The sequence below is a fragment of the Hemiscyllium ocellatum genome, chromosome 13 (genome assembly GCF_020745735.1).
Source record: "Hemiscyllium ocellatum isolate sHemOce1 chromosome 13, sHemOce1.pat.X.cur, whole genome shotgun sequence".
Classification (NCBI taxonomy): domain Eukaryota; kingdom Metazoa; phylum Chordata; class Chondrichthyes; order Orectolobiformes; family Hemiscylliidae; genus Hemiscyllium; species Hemiscyllium ocellatum.
Window position 1 is genome coordinate 39,097,956 of NC_083413.1, and position 17,716 is coordinate 39,115,671.

The window sequence follows — 17,716 nt, forward strand, 5'->3', positions numbered from 1 at the left end:
TAATGCACGAAGCATTCATATATAGTATTTATAATTTTTTACTGCCCTCACCCTTCCCATCAACTTCTATTTTACACAACCTCACAGCATGATCCCTTTTTTGAGTTTTCTGCTTCATTGATACAATTGTCTTTCTTTGCTTCCCTTGTTCTAACTTTCCTTTCAATTTCCTCCTTCGACATCCAGTTTGTCACACACACATTTCTCCCCCCCCCCATAATTAGTTTAAACGTAGCTGTGTTGCAGTTGCAAACCTGCCTGCCAGAATGCTGGTCCCCAGCCTATAAGGTGCAATCCGTCTCTCTACGTTCCTCCATCATCTGCTCTCTTCTGGTATGATTGGTGTAATAACCTCGCTGTAGGTCTTGGCCAGAAAGATCTCATTTATGCTTACCAGAAAACATACCCCAGTGATCCAAGAATTTAAATCCTTGCTTCCTGCACCAGTTCCCCAGCCACACGTTCAAGTCCATTATCTCCCTGTTTCTGACCTCTCCAGCCCGAGGAACTGGAAGCAAACTGGAGATAACCACCCTGGACGTCCTGCATTTCACCCTTCTTCCTAGTTCTCTCAAGTCCCGCTGTAATATGTTCCTCCTCTTTTCTTCCTGACATCATTTGTGCCAACATGTACCACCACCTCTGGCTCTTCACCTTCGTCCTTGAGGATTTCCTGCACTCTGTCTGTGATGTCTTTAACCCTGGCACCAGGAAGGCAACACACCATCCTTAAGTCCCGCCTGCTGCCACAAAAATCTCAGTCAGTTCCTCTTACTCTGGAGTCCCCTATTACCACGGCTCTGTGCGGTGTCTGACTCTTCCGCTCTGCCTCCACGCCAACTTTTGATTGACAGACCTGGCCGCCTCGTGGACTGGCAGTGTCATCTGTCTCTACTGTTTCCAAAAGATTCAACTTGTTCCTGACAGGTACTTGCCCCGAGGTCTCTTGCACCTGCCTCCTCTCTACCTTCCTCATCGTCTGCTCTCTTCTGGTACGATTGGTGTAATAACCTCGCTGAAGGTCTTGTCCAGAAAGATCTCGTTCTCTCGGATGAACCTAAGGTCCTTGAGTTCTTTCATCAGTGCTGCAATATGCTCTGTCAGTAGCTGAACGTGCACACACTTTCTGCACTTATACGAGCCAGACACACCAGAGTTGTTGACCTCCCATATCACATCAAGCACATAGCACACTGAACCAGCTTGGCAGTCATGTCTTCACCCTTTTCAACTGTGGTGTAATCACTTCACTCAACTTCCTTGTCAAAGACTCCTGAGCTAAAGTCTCTCTCTTCAATCCACAGGAACTTCCTTGGACCCTATTTGGGGCAAGTCTGTGGACTTTTAAGTTAGGTTAGAGGAGGAGGGTGGGAGGGAGGCCCTACTTTGTAGGACCTGGGGTCTAGAACACACCCACTCAAATAACAATCACTTACCTTCCCAACGGGCTTTGCGCTCCGACTTCACTTCCGCCTAGCACCCGCCGTTCTCTGCTGCCAAAAGCAGTATAGAAGTTTGAATACATGCACGAACAGGTTCAGAAACATCATTCCTGCTATTAAACTGCTGAATGGACCTTTTCTAACTTCAAATGATGTTGGTCTTGCTTTGTTCACCTCCTGTGTAACCGTAAGCTTGTATGTCTTGTGATCTGTGGGGCCTTGTTTATGATCTGCCTGTACTGCTTTTCACTGTGCTTAAATACATGTGACTACAATAAGTGAAATTATTCTTTAGAAGTGGAATGTGTCTTTTGGTGTTACCATGATTTGCTTTCCTACTGTTGTGCCTTTTAACCTATTTTTGCAGTCTACTATAGCAAGTCAGTCTTACTGTAAAGTAAATTACAAAAATATGAAGTCCTGCCATTTAAATGCATTCTTCATTTATGCAATACTTACTTTGTATCTGTTTGCCACAATGACTCCAGTGTTTGCTCATCCGTGGTTTTCCAGGAGTAAATGTGAACTGTGCTTGAGTTACATATTGAGCTTGTGTAGTCGGCCATTTTCACGATTTTCAATAATCAACTATGGAATTCTCATGAATACATGCCTGCAAATGGCAAGATATGATTGTGTAATTAGGTTTAAGACACTAGTTTAGTTTCAGACCCAAGTTTCTGATTATCAAACTGAAAATGAAATTCTGTCATGCTGCAACCACTCTTGCCCAAAGAATCCTTTTCTATGAACTCATTCATTTAGTCCTGTCTTATTAAGACGTCTAAATTGGCCTGTTCTCTGATTTCATTCTAAAATTGTTTTTCTAAGAAATTAACTTGAATACACTCTGTGAACTCATCTCCTAGACTACCTTTGCCAATTTAATTCATCCAATCACCTGAAGATAAATTTTGCTATGATTAATGCAGTACCTTTTAATACACGCTTTCATGATTTCTTGAAGTGTACTCTGTTCAAGCGTTAGCCACTGTTAGCTACTGAAGAACTACCAGTCACCAGTGACTTTCTGCACTTGCTACTCGTCTGACTAAAACTGATTCTACATCTTTTTGAGCTAAGATCGTTTCTCTCTGCTGTACTACTGAGCAGTCCAATCGCCTTATCCTTTCTTCATGGCTTTCCAAAATGTCAAATATCTTTTTGAATATGCAGTTCCTGTTTTGCACATCTTGCAACTATGCTTCTGCAGTGACTATTTTGTATACGTGCTCACTTATTTCAGTTGTGCTGTTAATTCATCTAGTAGTTGCAACTGCTTAAGTGCATTTTCTTTCCTACTCTGGGCCTCTTTGCTGAAGAGCTGTTTAAAGTTGTACTCTGTTCTTTCCTGCCACAGTGTAGTTCCTTGTTGTTGCCTTGCACTTTTAGGTCCTTGTTTTTTCTCCCTCCTAACACTTCGTATCATGTGACCCCCAAGCTGTAGATTAAATCCCTGTTTGACATTCTGGTGCACTCCGAATATCATTCTGATGTTCTCCAGTTATCTTCACAGCTTTCCTTCCTAGCCTCTGCATTGAGTATTTTTATTTCAAATGATTTCAACTGCCAATCATTTCTTCCTGTTCTCTTCTGGGTTTACTGCTCTGCTATTCTCCTGTAACTTCACCCTCAATGTCATTAGATTCCTTACACTGTGGAGATGCTCTGCAGAGCCTCCCATCCAGACTCAGCCCTTCACCGAATCTTGTAACCTCTCATTTGTCATGGCTAAGTCACCTGAGCCTGCATCCTTGGACACTACAGGCAAGTTGGCATGATTAGTCCATGTAACCCCCACGTTCCTGGAATGTGGGAGGAAACTGAAGTACCTGCGCAGACACAGGACAATGTGCAAACTTATAGATAGACACACAGGGCTGGAATCCAACCTGAGTCCTTGATGCTCTGAAGCATCGGTACTAACCAATCAGCCACCATGCTTCTATTGACTGCTGCCCTCGACTGCAGTGATTCGTAATATCAATAAGGTAATCTCTGCTTGCTTTTCTTAAATCACCTTCCACTCTCTCGTTGCTACTGTCAAACCCTTCTTCTTCATACACCTTTTTGGGAGGCAGTGGGAAGCTTGTTTGCAGCTGCAGTCAAAATCACAGCTATCCTCGACTCTAGCTGTTTTGTTCACCATGATATTATTGCACTTCCTAATCTGCTTGATTCTCTCATACCGCTACCTTTTGGCCCAATGAAAGCATTACTTTCTGAGGATTCTTCCAGGCCTGATCTCTGCACACTCAAGTCCAAGGATTAAAGATTGAAAAGAATATTATGTACAATTCAAGTCATAGAGTCGTACCGCATGGAAACAGACCCTTCAGTCCAACTTGTCCATGCAACCAGATATCCTAAACATAGTCCCATTTGCCAGCATTTGGTCCATATCCCTCCAAACCTTTCCTATTCATATACCCATCCAGATGTCTTTTAAATATTGTATTTGTACCAGCATCCACCACTTTCTCTTGCAGCCCATTCTATACATGCACCACCCTTTGCATGATTTGGATGTGAACAGGTCCCTTAATTTTTTTTTAAAGATTGGATTCCCTACAGTGTGGAAACAGGTTCTTTGGCCCAACCGGTCCACACTGACCCTCTGAAGATTAACCCACCCAGACCCATTTCCCTCTGACTAATGTACCTAACAGTATGGGCAATTTAGCATGGCCAATTCACCTGACCTGCATGTCTTTGCACTGTGGGAGGAAACTGGAGGAAACTCACACAGACACTGGGAGAATGTGCAAACTCCACACAGACAGTTGCCCAAGGCTGGAATTGAACCTGGGACCTTGGTGCTATGAGGCAGCAGTGCTAACCACTGCTGCCTCACCGTGCCAGAGACCCGGTTCAATTCCCCCCTCAGGCGACTGAGTGTGTGGAGTTTGCACATTTCCCCGTGTCTACGTGGGTTTCCTCTGGGTGCTCCAGTTTCCTCCTCCTGTCCAAAACAATGTGCAGGTTATGGTGAATTGGCCATGCTAAATTGCCTGCAGTGTTAGGTGAAGGGGTACATGTAGGGGAATGGGTCTGGGTGGGTGCGCTTCGGCAGGTTGGTGTGGACTTGTTGGGCTGAAGGGTCTATTTCCACACTAAGTAATCAAATCATTCAGCCTCCCATTATAACTCAAACCCTTCAACCCTGGAACCATCTTTTCTGAACCCTTTCAAGTTTTACAACATCCATCCTCGAGCAGGGAGACCAGAATTGAACACCGTACTCTAAAAGTGTCCTAACCAATGTCCTCTACAGCTGCAATATGACCTCCTAACTCCTAAACTCAACGTGCTGACCAATAAAGGGAAACAACATACCAAACGTCGCCTTCACTATGTTGTTTCCCTGTGACTCCACTTTTAAGGAATTATGAACCTGCACTCTAAGGTCTTCTTTCAGCAATGCTTTCAGGACATTTACCATTAAGCGTATAAATCTTGCCTTGATTTGACTTTCCAAAATGGATCAAATCACATTTATCTAAATTAAACTCCATCTGTCACTCCTCTGCCATTTTGATCAAGATCCTATTGTAATCTGAGGTAACCTTCTTCACTGTGCACCTCTCTACCAATTTTGGTGTCACCTGCAAACTTACTAACCGTACCTCCTATGTTCACATCTAAATCGTTTATATAAATAACAAAACACCATTGGACCCAGCGCTGCACTTGGTGGCACACCCCTGGTCATAGGCCTCTGGTCCGAAAAGCAACCCTCTATCACCAGCCACTGTCTTCTGCTTTCAGACCTGATGAAAGAGCAGTGCTCCAAAAGCTTGTTTTTCAGATAAATCTCTTGGACTAAACCTGGTGTCATGCAACTTCGACTTTGTCTGCCTTAGTCACATTCCAGCACCTCCACATCACCCTACCTTCAATCCAGTATTATATCCCAATGGCTAGTTATCTCTGTATTCCATGTGATCTAACCTTGTTAACCAGTTTACCAGAACCTTGTCGAATGCCTTACTGAAGTCCATATGTATCATGCTCACTCCTCTGCCTTCATCAAACCTCTTTGTTGTGTAGTCTTCAAAAAATCAGTCAAGCTTGCGAGTAATGATTTCCCATGTACAAAGCCATGCTGACTATCCCTAATCAGTCCTTGCCTTTCCAAATACGTGATAAATTCTATCCCTCAGGATCCTCTCTAACAACCTGCCATGACTGATGTCAGGCTCACTGGCCTGTAGTTTCCTGGCTTTTCCTTACCATGCTGCTTAAATAGTGGCACCATGTTGACCAACCTCCAGTCTTCTGACACCTCCTCTGTGACTATTGCTGATCCAAAAATCTCGGCAAGGGACCAAGTAATTGCTTCGCTAGCTTCTCGCAGACTTCTCAGGTACACCAAGCAAGTCCTGGGGGATTTATCCACCTTTTTGCATTTGAAGACGTCCAGCACCACCCCTTCTGTAATATGGACATTTTTTGAGGTGTGGCTATTTATTTCCCCATATTTTCTAGCTTCCATATCCTTGTCCACAGTAAACGCTGCAAAATACTTGTTTAGTATCTCCCCCCACCTCCTGTGGTTCCACACACAAGTGGGTTTGCAGGGGCCCTGTTCTTTTCCCTAGTTACTGATTTGTCCTTTTAATGTATTGTCGAATCCCTTTCGATTCTCCTTAACCCTATTTGCCAAAGTGATCTCATGTCTCTTTTTGCCCTGTTATTTATTTGCTAGCAGATTCAGCTATTGCAAAAAAAAATGGTAAGCCAAGTGTTTGTCTGCCAGAACTGCTTCCTGTTGGAACATTCCTGAAATCAAAGATAACACCAAGTCTTTTTTTCTCTCTGTATCCCGCCCCACATCCCACTTTCCTAAACGGCTATTCTTGGCCTTTTGTCTGGAGTTCCAAGGGTGAGGAATTTGTGGATTTCTTTGCTGTTAAGATTGAGACCAGATTGATCCATTGTTGCGACTTCCCTAACTCACTAAGAAACCCCCATTGCCCTCATCCCTCCATCTTGAAATTGCATCTTTGTCAAATTTCCCATCTCCCTTGTTCCCTTTCTGAAATTATACTTTCCATGAGACCTGCCTGCTATCCTTTTGATGCTACAGGACCCTACAAAATTATAAATCGCTACCTGACAGGAAGGGAAATTTAATGTTACTAATGCTTCTGTCAGCTCGATCTTGTTCTTCAAATATGCCATAATCACCTTGATTCCTCATGAAGTCAATTTCTGTTCCCTCTCTCTCTCTCTCTCCGTGCAATTGTTGGTCTATCTCCAATCTCCTTTCCTTCTCTGATGTCCTTAACTCTGTTTCCTAAATTTCATGTCAGTCTTTCCTGAAGCTCAAACTTTGATCCTTTCTAATCGCATTGCCCTGGCCCAGTACTGAGCTGTTACAGAATGTCACTTGTGACTCTGATGCAATCATGATTAAAAGTAGGCTACCTTGCCTCATCCTTCTCGGCCAGTTTGCAGCTTTTGATGCAATTAGTCACAGCATCCTCATCCTTCTGCACCATCATCCTGTGGTCTACTTTTGGAGCTTTTGTTACGTGGTTCCAGTTTTAACTATTAAATTGTTGCCAGATATTTGTCACCACTGACTTTTCTTCCCTTGCACATTGGTAGTGTTTTTCACCAACACTGAGTGTTACCTGCTTAGCACTTCTTTGTTATCTCTATTGTCTCTAAATTATATAGCAGAATTTTGCCAGAAATTTCATCCAGTTTAAAAATTAGGTAGATGTGAAACCCTGTCTCTAATTCTTGGGACAGTTTCTATCACCAACTCCATTCCTCTTCCTGATAACTCTCCTCCCCTCTCTTCTCATCTCTCATCCTCCCATCTCTTTTATTTCCCCCTCTCTTTCCCCCCCCACCCCCCCCACCCCCCCCAGAAGGCTTGGTAAGTTGAGCTGAATTGTAGGGGAGTTGATATTTATCAGCAATGGGGAGGGAAGTGAAGCAAATGCTGATTTCAGATCAGCCAGTTATCTTATCAAATAGGGAACAGGCTTGAGGTCAAAATTGTTTGTAGCATTTTTAGTTTTTAATTGAGTTGGATATAATTGGATTCATTGTGTCCTATTATCACTGCAAAACATTATTTATATTTCTCTCACTTTTATTTCTTGAGTTACCTTCGTATCGCAAGGATTTGTCCTTGTCTGCTCTTATTTCTCATTTGCGTGCTGCCCTTGGTGTTAGGATACAAAATATAAAATTACTTTTCATATGTACACTGACGACAAGTACCAGTTTTACCTCAGCATGATTTCTTTAGACGTCTCTACTACTGCCAAGTTGTCTAATTGCTTAACCACCATCCCTTACTAGATGAGCAGAAAGTTTCTCTAATTAAATATTAGAAATGCTGATGTTTTTGTGCCTGTTCCAAGCTCTGTTCTTTTGTTTATTTACTCCATCCCTTTCCCTGGAAACAATCTGACATTAAGCTAGTCTCCTCACAAGTTTGGTGTTACATTTGACCTCCTATTTCCACACAACTTCTCTTGAAACCTTTTTGTTACCTCTAGATGTGAGTATTCTTGCAGTTCTGATTTTTCTCTCCTGTATTGTAACTTTTTTTAAACTTGAGGTAATTAAATTGTAATTTTTTTCCTGTTATAGGTTGTTAAGCTGTGTGCTGGAATGATAGATGCTGGAAAGAACTTTTGTAATGCTAACAAGCAGTTTGTAAATGGAATTCGTGAGCTTGCCCATCAATCTACCAAGGATGAAGTTATTGAGGTAAGACCCTGCTCTGAATAAATTGATATTAGAATAGTGGCTGAGTTTCTTTTGAAAAATAGTTGCAGGCTGATAGTTTAGTGACATAGGAGCTTGCAGAAGGATACAGATAATATATGGGCAAGAACCCAGCAGATGGAACATAATATGGGAAAATATGAAGTGATTCATTTTGGCATGCAGAATGTCACTTAAAAGTGACCAAATGTGGAATTGCAAGGTGCAAAGGGATTTGGGTGTTGTAGTGCATGAGTCATACTGCATTAATATGCAGGTTAAGTGCCATTAAAGCAAATGAAATGTTATCCTTTTGAGAAGAGTTGAGGATAAAAGTAAAAATATTATCTCATAGTTATATAGGACCTTGGTGAGACTGCATTTCGAATGCTGTGTGCAATTTTCTTCTCCTTTTTTCATTTATGTCAGGCTGTAATTGCATTATCAAAGGTTTTATTGGGGATGGTTGTGATTGTGTGCAACTTGAAACACACAACATTCGCAATCTTATTAAATGGCTGAGCAGGCTTGAAGGGTTGAATTGTCTATTTCTGCTACTATTTCGTAAGTTTTCTATTTAAACTTCCTGCAAGATGGCGATGGATTAGAGCTTCTAAGCTAGCCTGACTGCTTTTTTTAGCTTTTGTTTTCCTTGCTTACCACTTGAGCTTGATCAGTGACAGACCTTGAAAGAGCCTAGTGTGGACTTCAAGTGAACCCTTCCTTCCTTTCTGGGATGAGCACGGGATCTGGCGTCTGAGTCTGTGAAAGTGACATCGGCGATGTAGACCTAGCGGGAAAAGATAGCACCTGAGGATTGGTGACATGATTGTTGGGTCCGACGCTAGCGGCAGCGAAGCAGTGACAGGATGGCATAACATTGACATCGAAGTGGTCCATTGGTGGGTCCGGTGCAGGTGGTGGTGGAGGAGAATCCGCCCAGCAGCAAGAAAGCACCTGAAGATCAGTGACTTTGCCATTTGTTGGATCCAGTGTAGATGTCAGTGAGGTGGTGAGGTGGGATAACTGCCCTTGGTGACAAGCTGGCTCAGGACTGATGTACTGTCTTTAAGGTCTGTCTTTTTTTCCCTATTCTTAAATTATGAAAGATGGCGTCAGACTGTGGTGACATTTGAAATCTTTTCACTGTGTTTTACAGTTTTCTTAATGTAAAATGTGTTAAATCATTTTTTTTTCTTTAATTGAATTATGATTTAAGTGTTTAGAAAATAATGGCGTGATAAGTCTCCCATGTCCAACTCAATTGCATAGACCTTACTTGTTTTGTTTTTTACAAAGCTACATTTGAGTGTAGCCAGAGCATTTTGAGAGATGCCTTCCCTCCAGTCTGCACTGATTCTTGGTAAAACTTCAACAGATGACAATCTTTGGCTGTCTCCTGTTTTTCATCAACATGATTTCTCTTGACAATATCTCAATACGTTGTCTTTCTGTTGTCAAGTTGCTTGTGATATCCAGTCCTGGATAAGATAAAACTTTCTGCAAGCTTTGGTTAGACTTGAGCCGTCATCTTTATCCTCCATAATGTTCTTCCACATAATTGAATTGTAGTTGAGAAATGTTTGATCGTAGGAAATAACGGTACAGTAAAAAGTTGCAGAGTGAGGGCATTCATCATTCTGAGTACACAATTTAATATTTTAAAAGCGTGGTGCCAAATTATTAAGGTCACATTAGCATGAATAACTCACTTGACTTGCAGTCAATATTTGTCATTTCTTTGGGTTATTTTAAGAGTTTGATTCATCAGAAATTTTCTAGTGAGAGTAAGTGAGGCAGGTAGGGGGATTCTTAGTTCAGGAATGGAGGAGCCTCAGTCCTTGATTTTGCTCAACAGATATGAGATTTTCGTCCCTGTATGGATGAGGAAAGGGGCTGTGGGCAGGATGAGCCAGCTGGCCATGGCACCATGATGCAGAAGGCTATTTAAGAAGGGGGAGCAAAAAGACAAGTAGTTGTTATAGGAGGTTCTATAATTAGGGGGACAGATAGTATCCTTTGTGTGCCAGATCGGGAGTCTCGCATGGTGTGTCTTGCCTGCCCGGTGCCAGGGTGCAGGACATCTCTGACCACTTGAAAGGATATTGGAGGGGGAGGATCCAGTTGTTGTGGCCCACGTTGGCACAAATAACATAGGCAAGGCTGGGAAGGAGGACCTGTTTGGGGCGTATCAAACAGTAGGAAGGAAATAGCAGAACAGGTTTTTCGAGGGTCATAATCTCTGGATTACTGCCCAAACCACATGCTAATTGGCATAGGGATAAGAAAACTAGGGAAGTAAACACGTGGCTTAGAAATTGGTATGGGAAAGAGGGAGCTGAAAATGTGCTGCTGGAAAAGCGCAGCAGGTCAGACAGCATCCAAGGAGCAGGAGATTTGACGTTTCGGGCATAATGCCCGAAACGTCAAATCTCCTGTTCCTTGGATGCTGCCTGACCTGCTGCGCTTTTCCAGCAGCACATTTTCAGTTCTGATCTCCAGCATTTGCAGACCTCACCTTTCTCCTCATGGGAAAGAGGGATTCTACTTCATTGGACATTAGCATCAGTTTTGAAACCGGTACAATCTGTACCGCTGGGACGGTCTCCACCTGAACAGATTTGGAACTAGTGTTCTGGTGAAAAGGATAAATAGGGTGGTCACTAGGACTTCAAACTTGAGGCAGGGAAAGGGAAAGCAACTGAGTATGGAGTCAAGTAGAAAGATAAACAGTGGGTTAACGTGTGCAGGATTTAAGTTCGAGGCAGACTAGGAATGAAGCAAAAAGAGAGGCTAACTAGAGGTGATGAAAATCATGAGGATAGGAAAATTAGCATAAAGGTGCTTTACCCGAATGCTTGTAGTATTCATAACAAAGTAGATGAATTAATAGCACACATCATCGTAAATGATTATGATGTGATACGCATCACAGATGTGTTTGGAAGGGGCTCAGGACTGCAGTTAAACATCCAAGGATTTACAATTTATTGAAAAGAGAGGGAGGTAGGCAGTGGTGGCGGCATTGTCTTGTTAGTTAAGAATGTCATTCAGTGCCATAGATTTAATTTCAAAGGGTCAGATGATGTGGAGCCTGTGTGGGTGGATTTGAGGAACCACAAAGGCATAAAAACCATAATAGGAGTTATGTACAGACCTCCCAGCAATGGTCAGGACCAGGGGTGCAAAATGTACCAGGAAACAGGACATTTCAGAAAGGCAAGGCCATGGTGATTATGGGGATTTCAATAAGCAAATGGACTGACTGGTGTATCCAGAGAAAGGGAATTCATGGGATGCTTACAGGATGGCTTTTTGGTGCAGCTTGTGATGGAGCCCACAAGGGAACAGGCTATTCTGGATTTAGTACTATGTAATGAGCCAGACTTTATAAAAGATCTTAAAGTAAAGGAATACTTAGGAGGCAGCGATCCTAATATGGTAGAGTTCAGTCTGCAGTTTGAAAGAGAGAAGACAAAATCTGATGTAATAGTGTTACATTTAAATACAAGTAATTACAGGGGCATGAGAGAAGAACTGATGAAAATTGACTGGAAGCAGAGCCTAGTGGGGAAGGTAGTAGAGAAACAATGGCAGGAATTTCCAAGTGTAATTGAGGGCAAAGTACAGAAATTCATCCTAAAGAAAAGAAACTTTATCACAGGGAGCAGGTGTGGGGGGAGGTGGGATTAGACAGCCATGGTTGACAAAGGAAGTCAGCAAATGTGTAATAGAAAAAGAGAGAGCCTATAAAGTGGCCAAGAGCACTGAGAAATCAGAAGATTGGGAAGACTACAAAAACAAACCAAGGATAACGGAAATAAGGAAGGAGAGGATCAAAAATGAAGGTAAGCTAGCCAGTAATATTAGAAATGATAGTAAAAGTCTCTTTCAGTACATAAGAAACAAAATGAGAGGCAAGAGTAGAAATTGGACTGTTCCAAATTGATGCAGGAAGGCTAGTGATGGACGATAAGGAAATAGCTGAAGAACTTAATCAGTACTTTGTGTCAGTCTTCATGGTGGAAGACATGAGTAATATCCCAACAAAAAGGAGAGTCAAGGGACAGAGTTGAGTATGGTAGCCATTACAAAAGAGTGCTAGAAAAGCTAAAAGGTCTAAAAATTGAAAAATCTCCTGGCCTGGATGAGCTGCATCCTAGAGTTTTGAGGGTAGGTGGACAGGCACATAGTTCTGATGTGGTGGGGAGGCTGCAGAAAGATTTAGACATTTTAGGAGAGTGATCCAAGAAATGGCTGATGGGCAGCACGGTGGCACAGTGGTTAGCACTGCTGCCTCTCAGCGCTAGAGACCCGGGTTCAATTCCCGCCTCAGGCGACTCTCTGCACATTCTCCCCATGTCTGCATGGGTTTCCTCCCACAATCCCAAAATGTGCAGGTTAGGTGAATTGGCCATGCTAAATTGCCCGTAGTGTTAGGTGCAGGGATAAATGTAGGGGAATGGGTCTGTGTGGGTTGCGCTTCTGCGGGTCGGTGTAGACTTATTGGGTCAAAGGGCCTGTTTCCACACTAAGTAATCCAATCTAAATTCAGTGTGAGCAAATGTGAGGTCTTGCACTTTGGAAAAAATACTCCAGGCATGGACTATTTTCTAAACTGTGAGAAAATTCATAAAGCCAAAGTGCAAAGGGATCTGGGAGTGCTAGTCCAGGGTTCTCTTTAAGGTTGACTTGCAGGTTGAGTCCGTGGTTAAAAAAGCAAATGTAATGTTGTCATTTATCTTGAGATTTGTAATGTCAAAGTAACTGTGTGCTACTGAGACTTTATAAAGTTCTGGATGGACCCCATTTAGAATACTGTGTCCAGTTTTGGGCCCCACACCTCTCGAGGGACATACTGGCACTGAAGCGTGTCCATCGGAGATTCACATGGATGATCCTTGGAATGGGAGGCCTAACATATGATTGGCTGAGGACCCTGGGATTGCATTCATTAGAGTTTAGAAGGTTGAGGGGAGATCTAATAGAAACTTACAAGATAATGCATGGCTTAGAAAGGGTGGATGCTGGGAATTTGTTTCTTTCAGGCGGGGATATTAGGTCTATGGGCACAGCCTTAGAATTAGAGAGGGTCAATTTGGAACGGAAATGAGGAGGCATTTCTTCAGTCAGAGAGTGGCGGGCCTGTGGAATTCATTGCCATGGAGTGCATTGGAGGCCGGGATATTAAATGTCTTCAATGCAGAGATTGATAAATTCTTAATCTTGCAAGGAATAAAGGGATACAGGACGATTGTGGGTAAGTGGCATTGAAATGCACATCAGCCATGATTGGATGGTGGAGTGGACTTAATGGCCGAATGGTCTTACTTCCACTCCTATTTCTAATGGTCTTGTGACAAGTGCTGCTGCTATTTGTTAATAGTGTGAAACAGCTAGCTTCATTTGTTGCTGAAACATTTGGGCTCTGTCGTACTTCCAGGGTAATGGGAGATAAATTGGGCATGTTTTAGCACGAAAGTACTGGCCTTGTGGCATACAGTATATAGCGAGAAATAATCTGGAGTAATTATTATCCCACAGGATGGTGTTGATGTGCCCTATTTCAACTTTGAGTTCTACAGAGAGCAAATAACTTGGGGTCTATTTTGAGGTTTTCCATTCAGCCAATTTCCCATTCAGCCAATCAGTAAGGTGTTCACCACTAACAATTTTCTGTTGTGAAGAGAAAAGTATGTATGCAAATGAGCAGCATGGTATAGTTTTAGTGCCAGTGTGATGCCAGGTATGTTAGACTGTTTATCCCAAATTATATCAAATACCTTTCCCCTTAGGCGGTTTGTATCAAAGAAGGTTCTGACTATACCCAACCAGCCTGTGGTTTCAAAAATTGCACTGGGAGTCTCCAATAAGAGGTCTGATTCAGCAATTGGGCAACATTTGGTTAATTCAAAATTTGTGTGGAATTATGGTGGCAACGAATTGTCAATTGGGCTCAGTGTAGAAAGCGTGCATGCACTGGAAGCAACATATAGAAATACGCAGGGCCCTGTCCTTTTGTAGACCACACAGACACACACTCACCACACCTAGCTTAAGATTTAACAAAACTTGACTGTGAACTGTCAATCAACATTAATCAATGTGTTCTCCATGGCAACATCCGTCAACCCGATTCCACTTTTGGCGAATTAACAGTCTCCTCTTCTGCAATATAAATCTTGGTTTTCTCTTGAATTTATGTTTTTACTAAAATGTCCTCACGAGTGCAAGAGAAAAGCTTTGACAAAATGGCTTCTCTTTTGAACCACGGGTAGTTCTTTGATGCGTGTTTGGGCAGTGCAATTTGCTTAAACTTTGTTGAGGGACTAAGCAACGGGAGTTTCGAGGACACTTGCCTATGTTCACAATAGCACGATTCCAGCAGTGATGATTTCAATCACTTTGTTCTGCGTATGTGCTGATATCTGCACCAAAGTCTTCGCATTGTTCTGCACATATGCCAGTGTCAGTGCTGATCTTCATGCTGTTCTGCGCATGTGCTGATGTCAGTGCGGAGCTTCGTGTTGTTTTGTGCATGTGTTGATGTCCAGCTGCTGACAGCTCAGCTTTCTATGAGAAGTACTGTACAGAGAGCAGCCTTCCGAGAGAGCTACATTGAGCAGCTTCCTGTGAAAGGTAAGCTGCTCCTAAATTATCCCTTGCTTTGAAAATTGGAGAGGCATAGTGACAAGAATCTCAGCAAGAAGCGCCCTGGTGATAAAACTGTAGCTAGTGAATACAAAAGACAGGCTACAACTCTGTAAAAGAAACTAGATATTGTATGTGTTGTGAACTTAAGGAGAGAATGTCACATAGCTCGCTTAAGAGGAATGAAGGTCTACCTTCTACGCCATGACCCTCTATCCTGGCATTAACAATACTTCTAATGAAGTGTTAAATTTACTTTTTATTTCATTGATAAATATAATTCATACCTTCATTCAGGTTGTGCTATACCTTGTGTTTAACATTTGGCGATTTTTGAGTGATTGTGAGTGATTTTTCTTGGTCTGTCCTAACATCACTTTTTATTCTCATAGGCCCCATTATTTATATATTGTGAGGTTTCACTGGGGAATGCAACTATAGTGTTATAGGAGAACTACGTGTTCTTCAGTTTGACAAGTGTTGAATTTTTGTTTTGAATCTCACTAGAATCAGCGGCAAGTGCCCAGAGAGTTCCCGTTCCCATCCTTTACTTCTGTTTGAGAATAATCTGGACTATCTTGAAATCCGACTTGATCCTGAGCCTTTGTCACTTCCAGACTTGGACAGGACAAAGTTGGAATAGCCAATCTTCTATCTTCACTTTTTATAAATTATAGCTCACCCAAAGTTGTTTCCTGTAGCCTATCCCTCAATAAGTCCCAATTCTTTGCTATGTCTGTCGTTCTAGATGTGCATTGGCTACTGAACACCCAATTATTTTTCTTGTATTTAAGTCCTCCCTCTGCTCTATATGCTTTAACAACAGATGATAGCTCTCTTTTTCCAGGTCACCTGCTCTCCATCTTGTACAGTCTGAGAGTTGCCTAAAGTTTCCTAATTTTGAGCAACTTTCTTGCATTCATCCTTTGGCTGACTAATTCTTTTCCTCTTGTCATTTTGTGGGTTCTTAGTGTATTTAACTTTGCACAATATCGCAATTTAAAATACAATCAATTACATTTTTAGCTAATGAATTAAGAATGACTTGTATGAAAACTAGTCAAAATTGACATCCTTGTTGGTTTTGTTTGCTTCCAATAGAACAGTCTGATGAGGTTTTCGGAGAGCCTGCATGAGATGGTCACTTTCCACATGGTAAGTCAAAATTCTGGCAATGTTCTTGTGTCCTAATTAACATACATTTGTGTCGTTTAAATTGAAGCTAAATAATTGAATTGCCATCAGACAATTTTACTTTATAGAAATCAGCAGTCTAATGTTTTTTCTTATTGTGGAATGGGGTAAGGGCAATTTTTAAAAATCTAGTTATGGGATGTGGATGTCTCTGGCTAAGCTAATATTTAATGCCCATCCCCACCTGCCCTTAAGAAGGTGATGATGAGCTGCTGAAACCACTAGTAGGGAGAGAATTCTAGGATTTTGAACTTGCGAAAATCAAGGAGTGACTATATATTTCCAAGTCACAGTGAAGTGCATTTTGAGGGGAACATGTAGGTGGTTATGTTTTCATGTACCTGCTGCATTTCTCTTTTTAGAAGTACCAAGAGATCATAGCTTTGGAAAGTGCTGTTGAAAGAGCTAAGGCAAGTTGCTGCAGTTCCCCTTGCAAGTAGTGTATACTGCTGTCGTTTTGAAGGTGATGAATAGAGTGCGATTCAATTGAGTTGCTTTGTCATGGATGGTGTGAAGTTTATTGAATGTTGTTGGATCTGCACCTGATCAGTCAAGTAAGAGGTATTTAATCATACTCCGGTTTGGGCCCTTTGATTTTGGACAGGCTCTGTGGAGGTAGAAGATGAGTACTTGCTGCAGTGTTGATCCTCTTGAGCTGTTGAAGGGAATGTTGCTAAAGTGTTGAAATACTGGGTCTAACACAATATTTGAGATTGATTTTTTTTTTCTTATCCTATTATGCTTTGAATACCCAGTCAGGTACTAATTGCGTCACTGAATTTCATGAAATTTCTGACTGATACCAGGCTTACTGTTTTTGTTTTCTGCATCAAGGCCACTGATCATGATTGAACTACAATCTGCTGACATTTGCTGATGCTTTTATTTTCTTCATATAATGTCTAAGAGGAAGCCATTTGATATGTCTCATCCTTGACTTTTTTTGAGTTCGTTGTTCCAACATTTTTTTTTTGTTGCTGATGTAAACCAGTTATTTAATATGATGGGAATGGTATAATTGCCTACCATTTTCAGAAACCATCTGTCTGCAGATTTCATTTCATTTACAGATTTCATTTTTGTTTTCCCTTTTGGGAGAGCACATTGCCCCCAATTTGAAATTATGCCAAATAGAAGCTGTTCAGTTGATGGCACATGGTTGGCTGTCAGTAATATATTCAAAACTTCATGCATGTGGATGTTGATCAGTGGCGTTTCACCAGGATGTTGCGAGACTGAATAGGCTGGGTTGGTTTTCCCTAGAGTGGAGGAGGCTGACTGGGGGATCTGACTGGAGTATAGTGTGTCATGGAGGGCATAGATAGGTTGGATTGTGAAAATCGTTTACCCATGACAGATGTGTCCAAGACCAGCGGGCCTGAGTTTGAGATGAGATGTAAGTGGTTTAGAGGAGATCTGAGATTTGTTTTTCACCAAGAGAATAATAGAAATGTGTAACCTGTTGCCTGAGAGGATGGTGGGGGCAGTTAATTTCAGCTGGGCAAGCACTTAAAATGCCAAGGCATAGGCTATGGACGAAGCGCAGGTAAATGGAATTAATGCAGTTTGGTGTTTGTTGGTCAGACTTGGTTGGCTAAAGAACCTGTTTCTATGTTGTATGACTTGCTGATTTAAATGGTAGGAGGAGCCTTGGCATAGTCTCAGCCAAGTTCCTGGCAACTTCTGGGCTTTTCTCC

General features: G+C 42.0%; 1 protein-coding gene across 2 annotated transcripts in view; it reads left to right on the forward strand.

Moving 5' to 3' along the window:
• Positions 1-17,716, forward strand: part of LOC132821868 (arf-GAP with coiled-coil, ANK repeat and PH domain-containing protein 2-like) — a 164,717-nt gene that overhangs the window by 38,123 nt on the left and 108,878 nt on the right. For both annotated transcript variants that reach the window (XM_060834772.1, XM_060834773.1), the window contains exons 3-4: positions 8,058-8,177; positions 15,927-15,980. In XM_060834772.1, the coding sequence (XP_060690755.1) occupies positions 8,058-8,177; positions 15,927-15,980 (174 nt within the window). The remainder of the gene's footprint in view (positions 1-8,057; positions 8,178-15,926; positions 15,981-17,716) is intronic.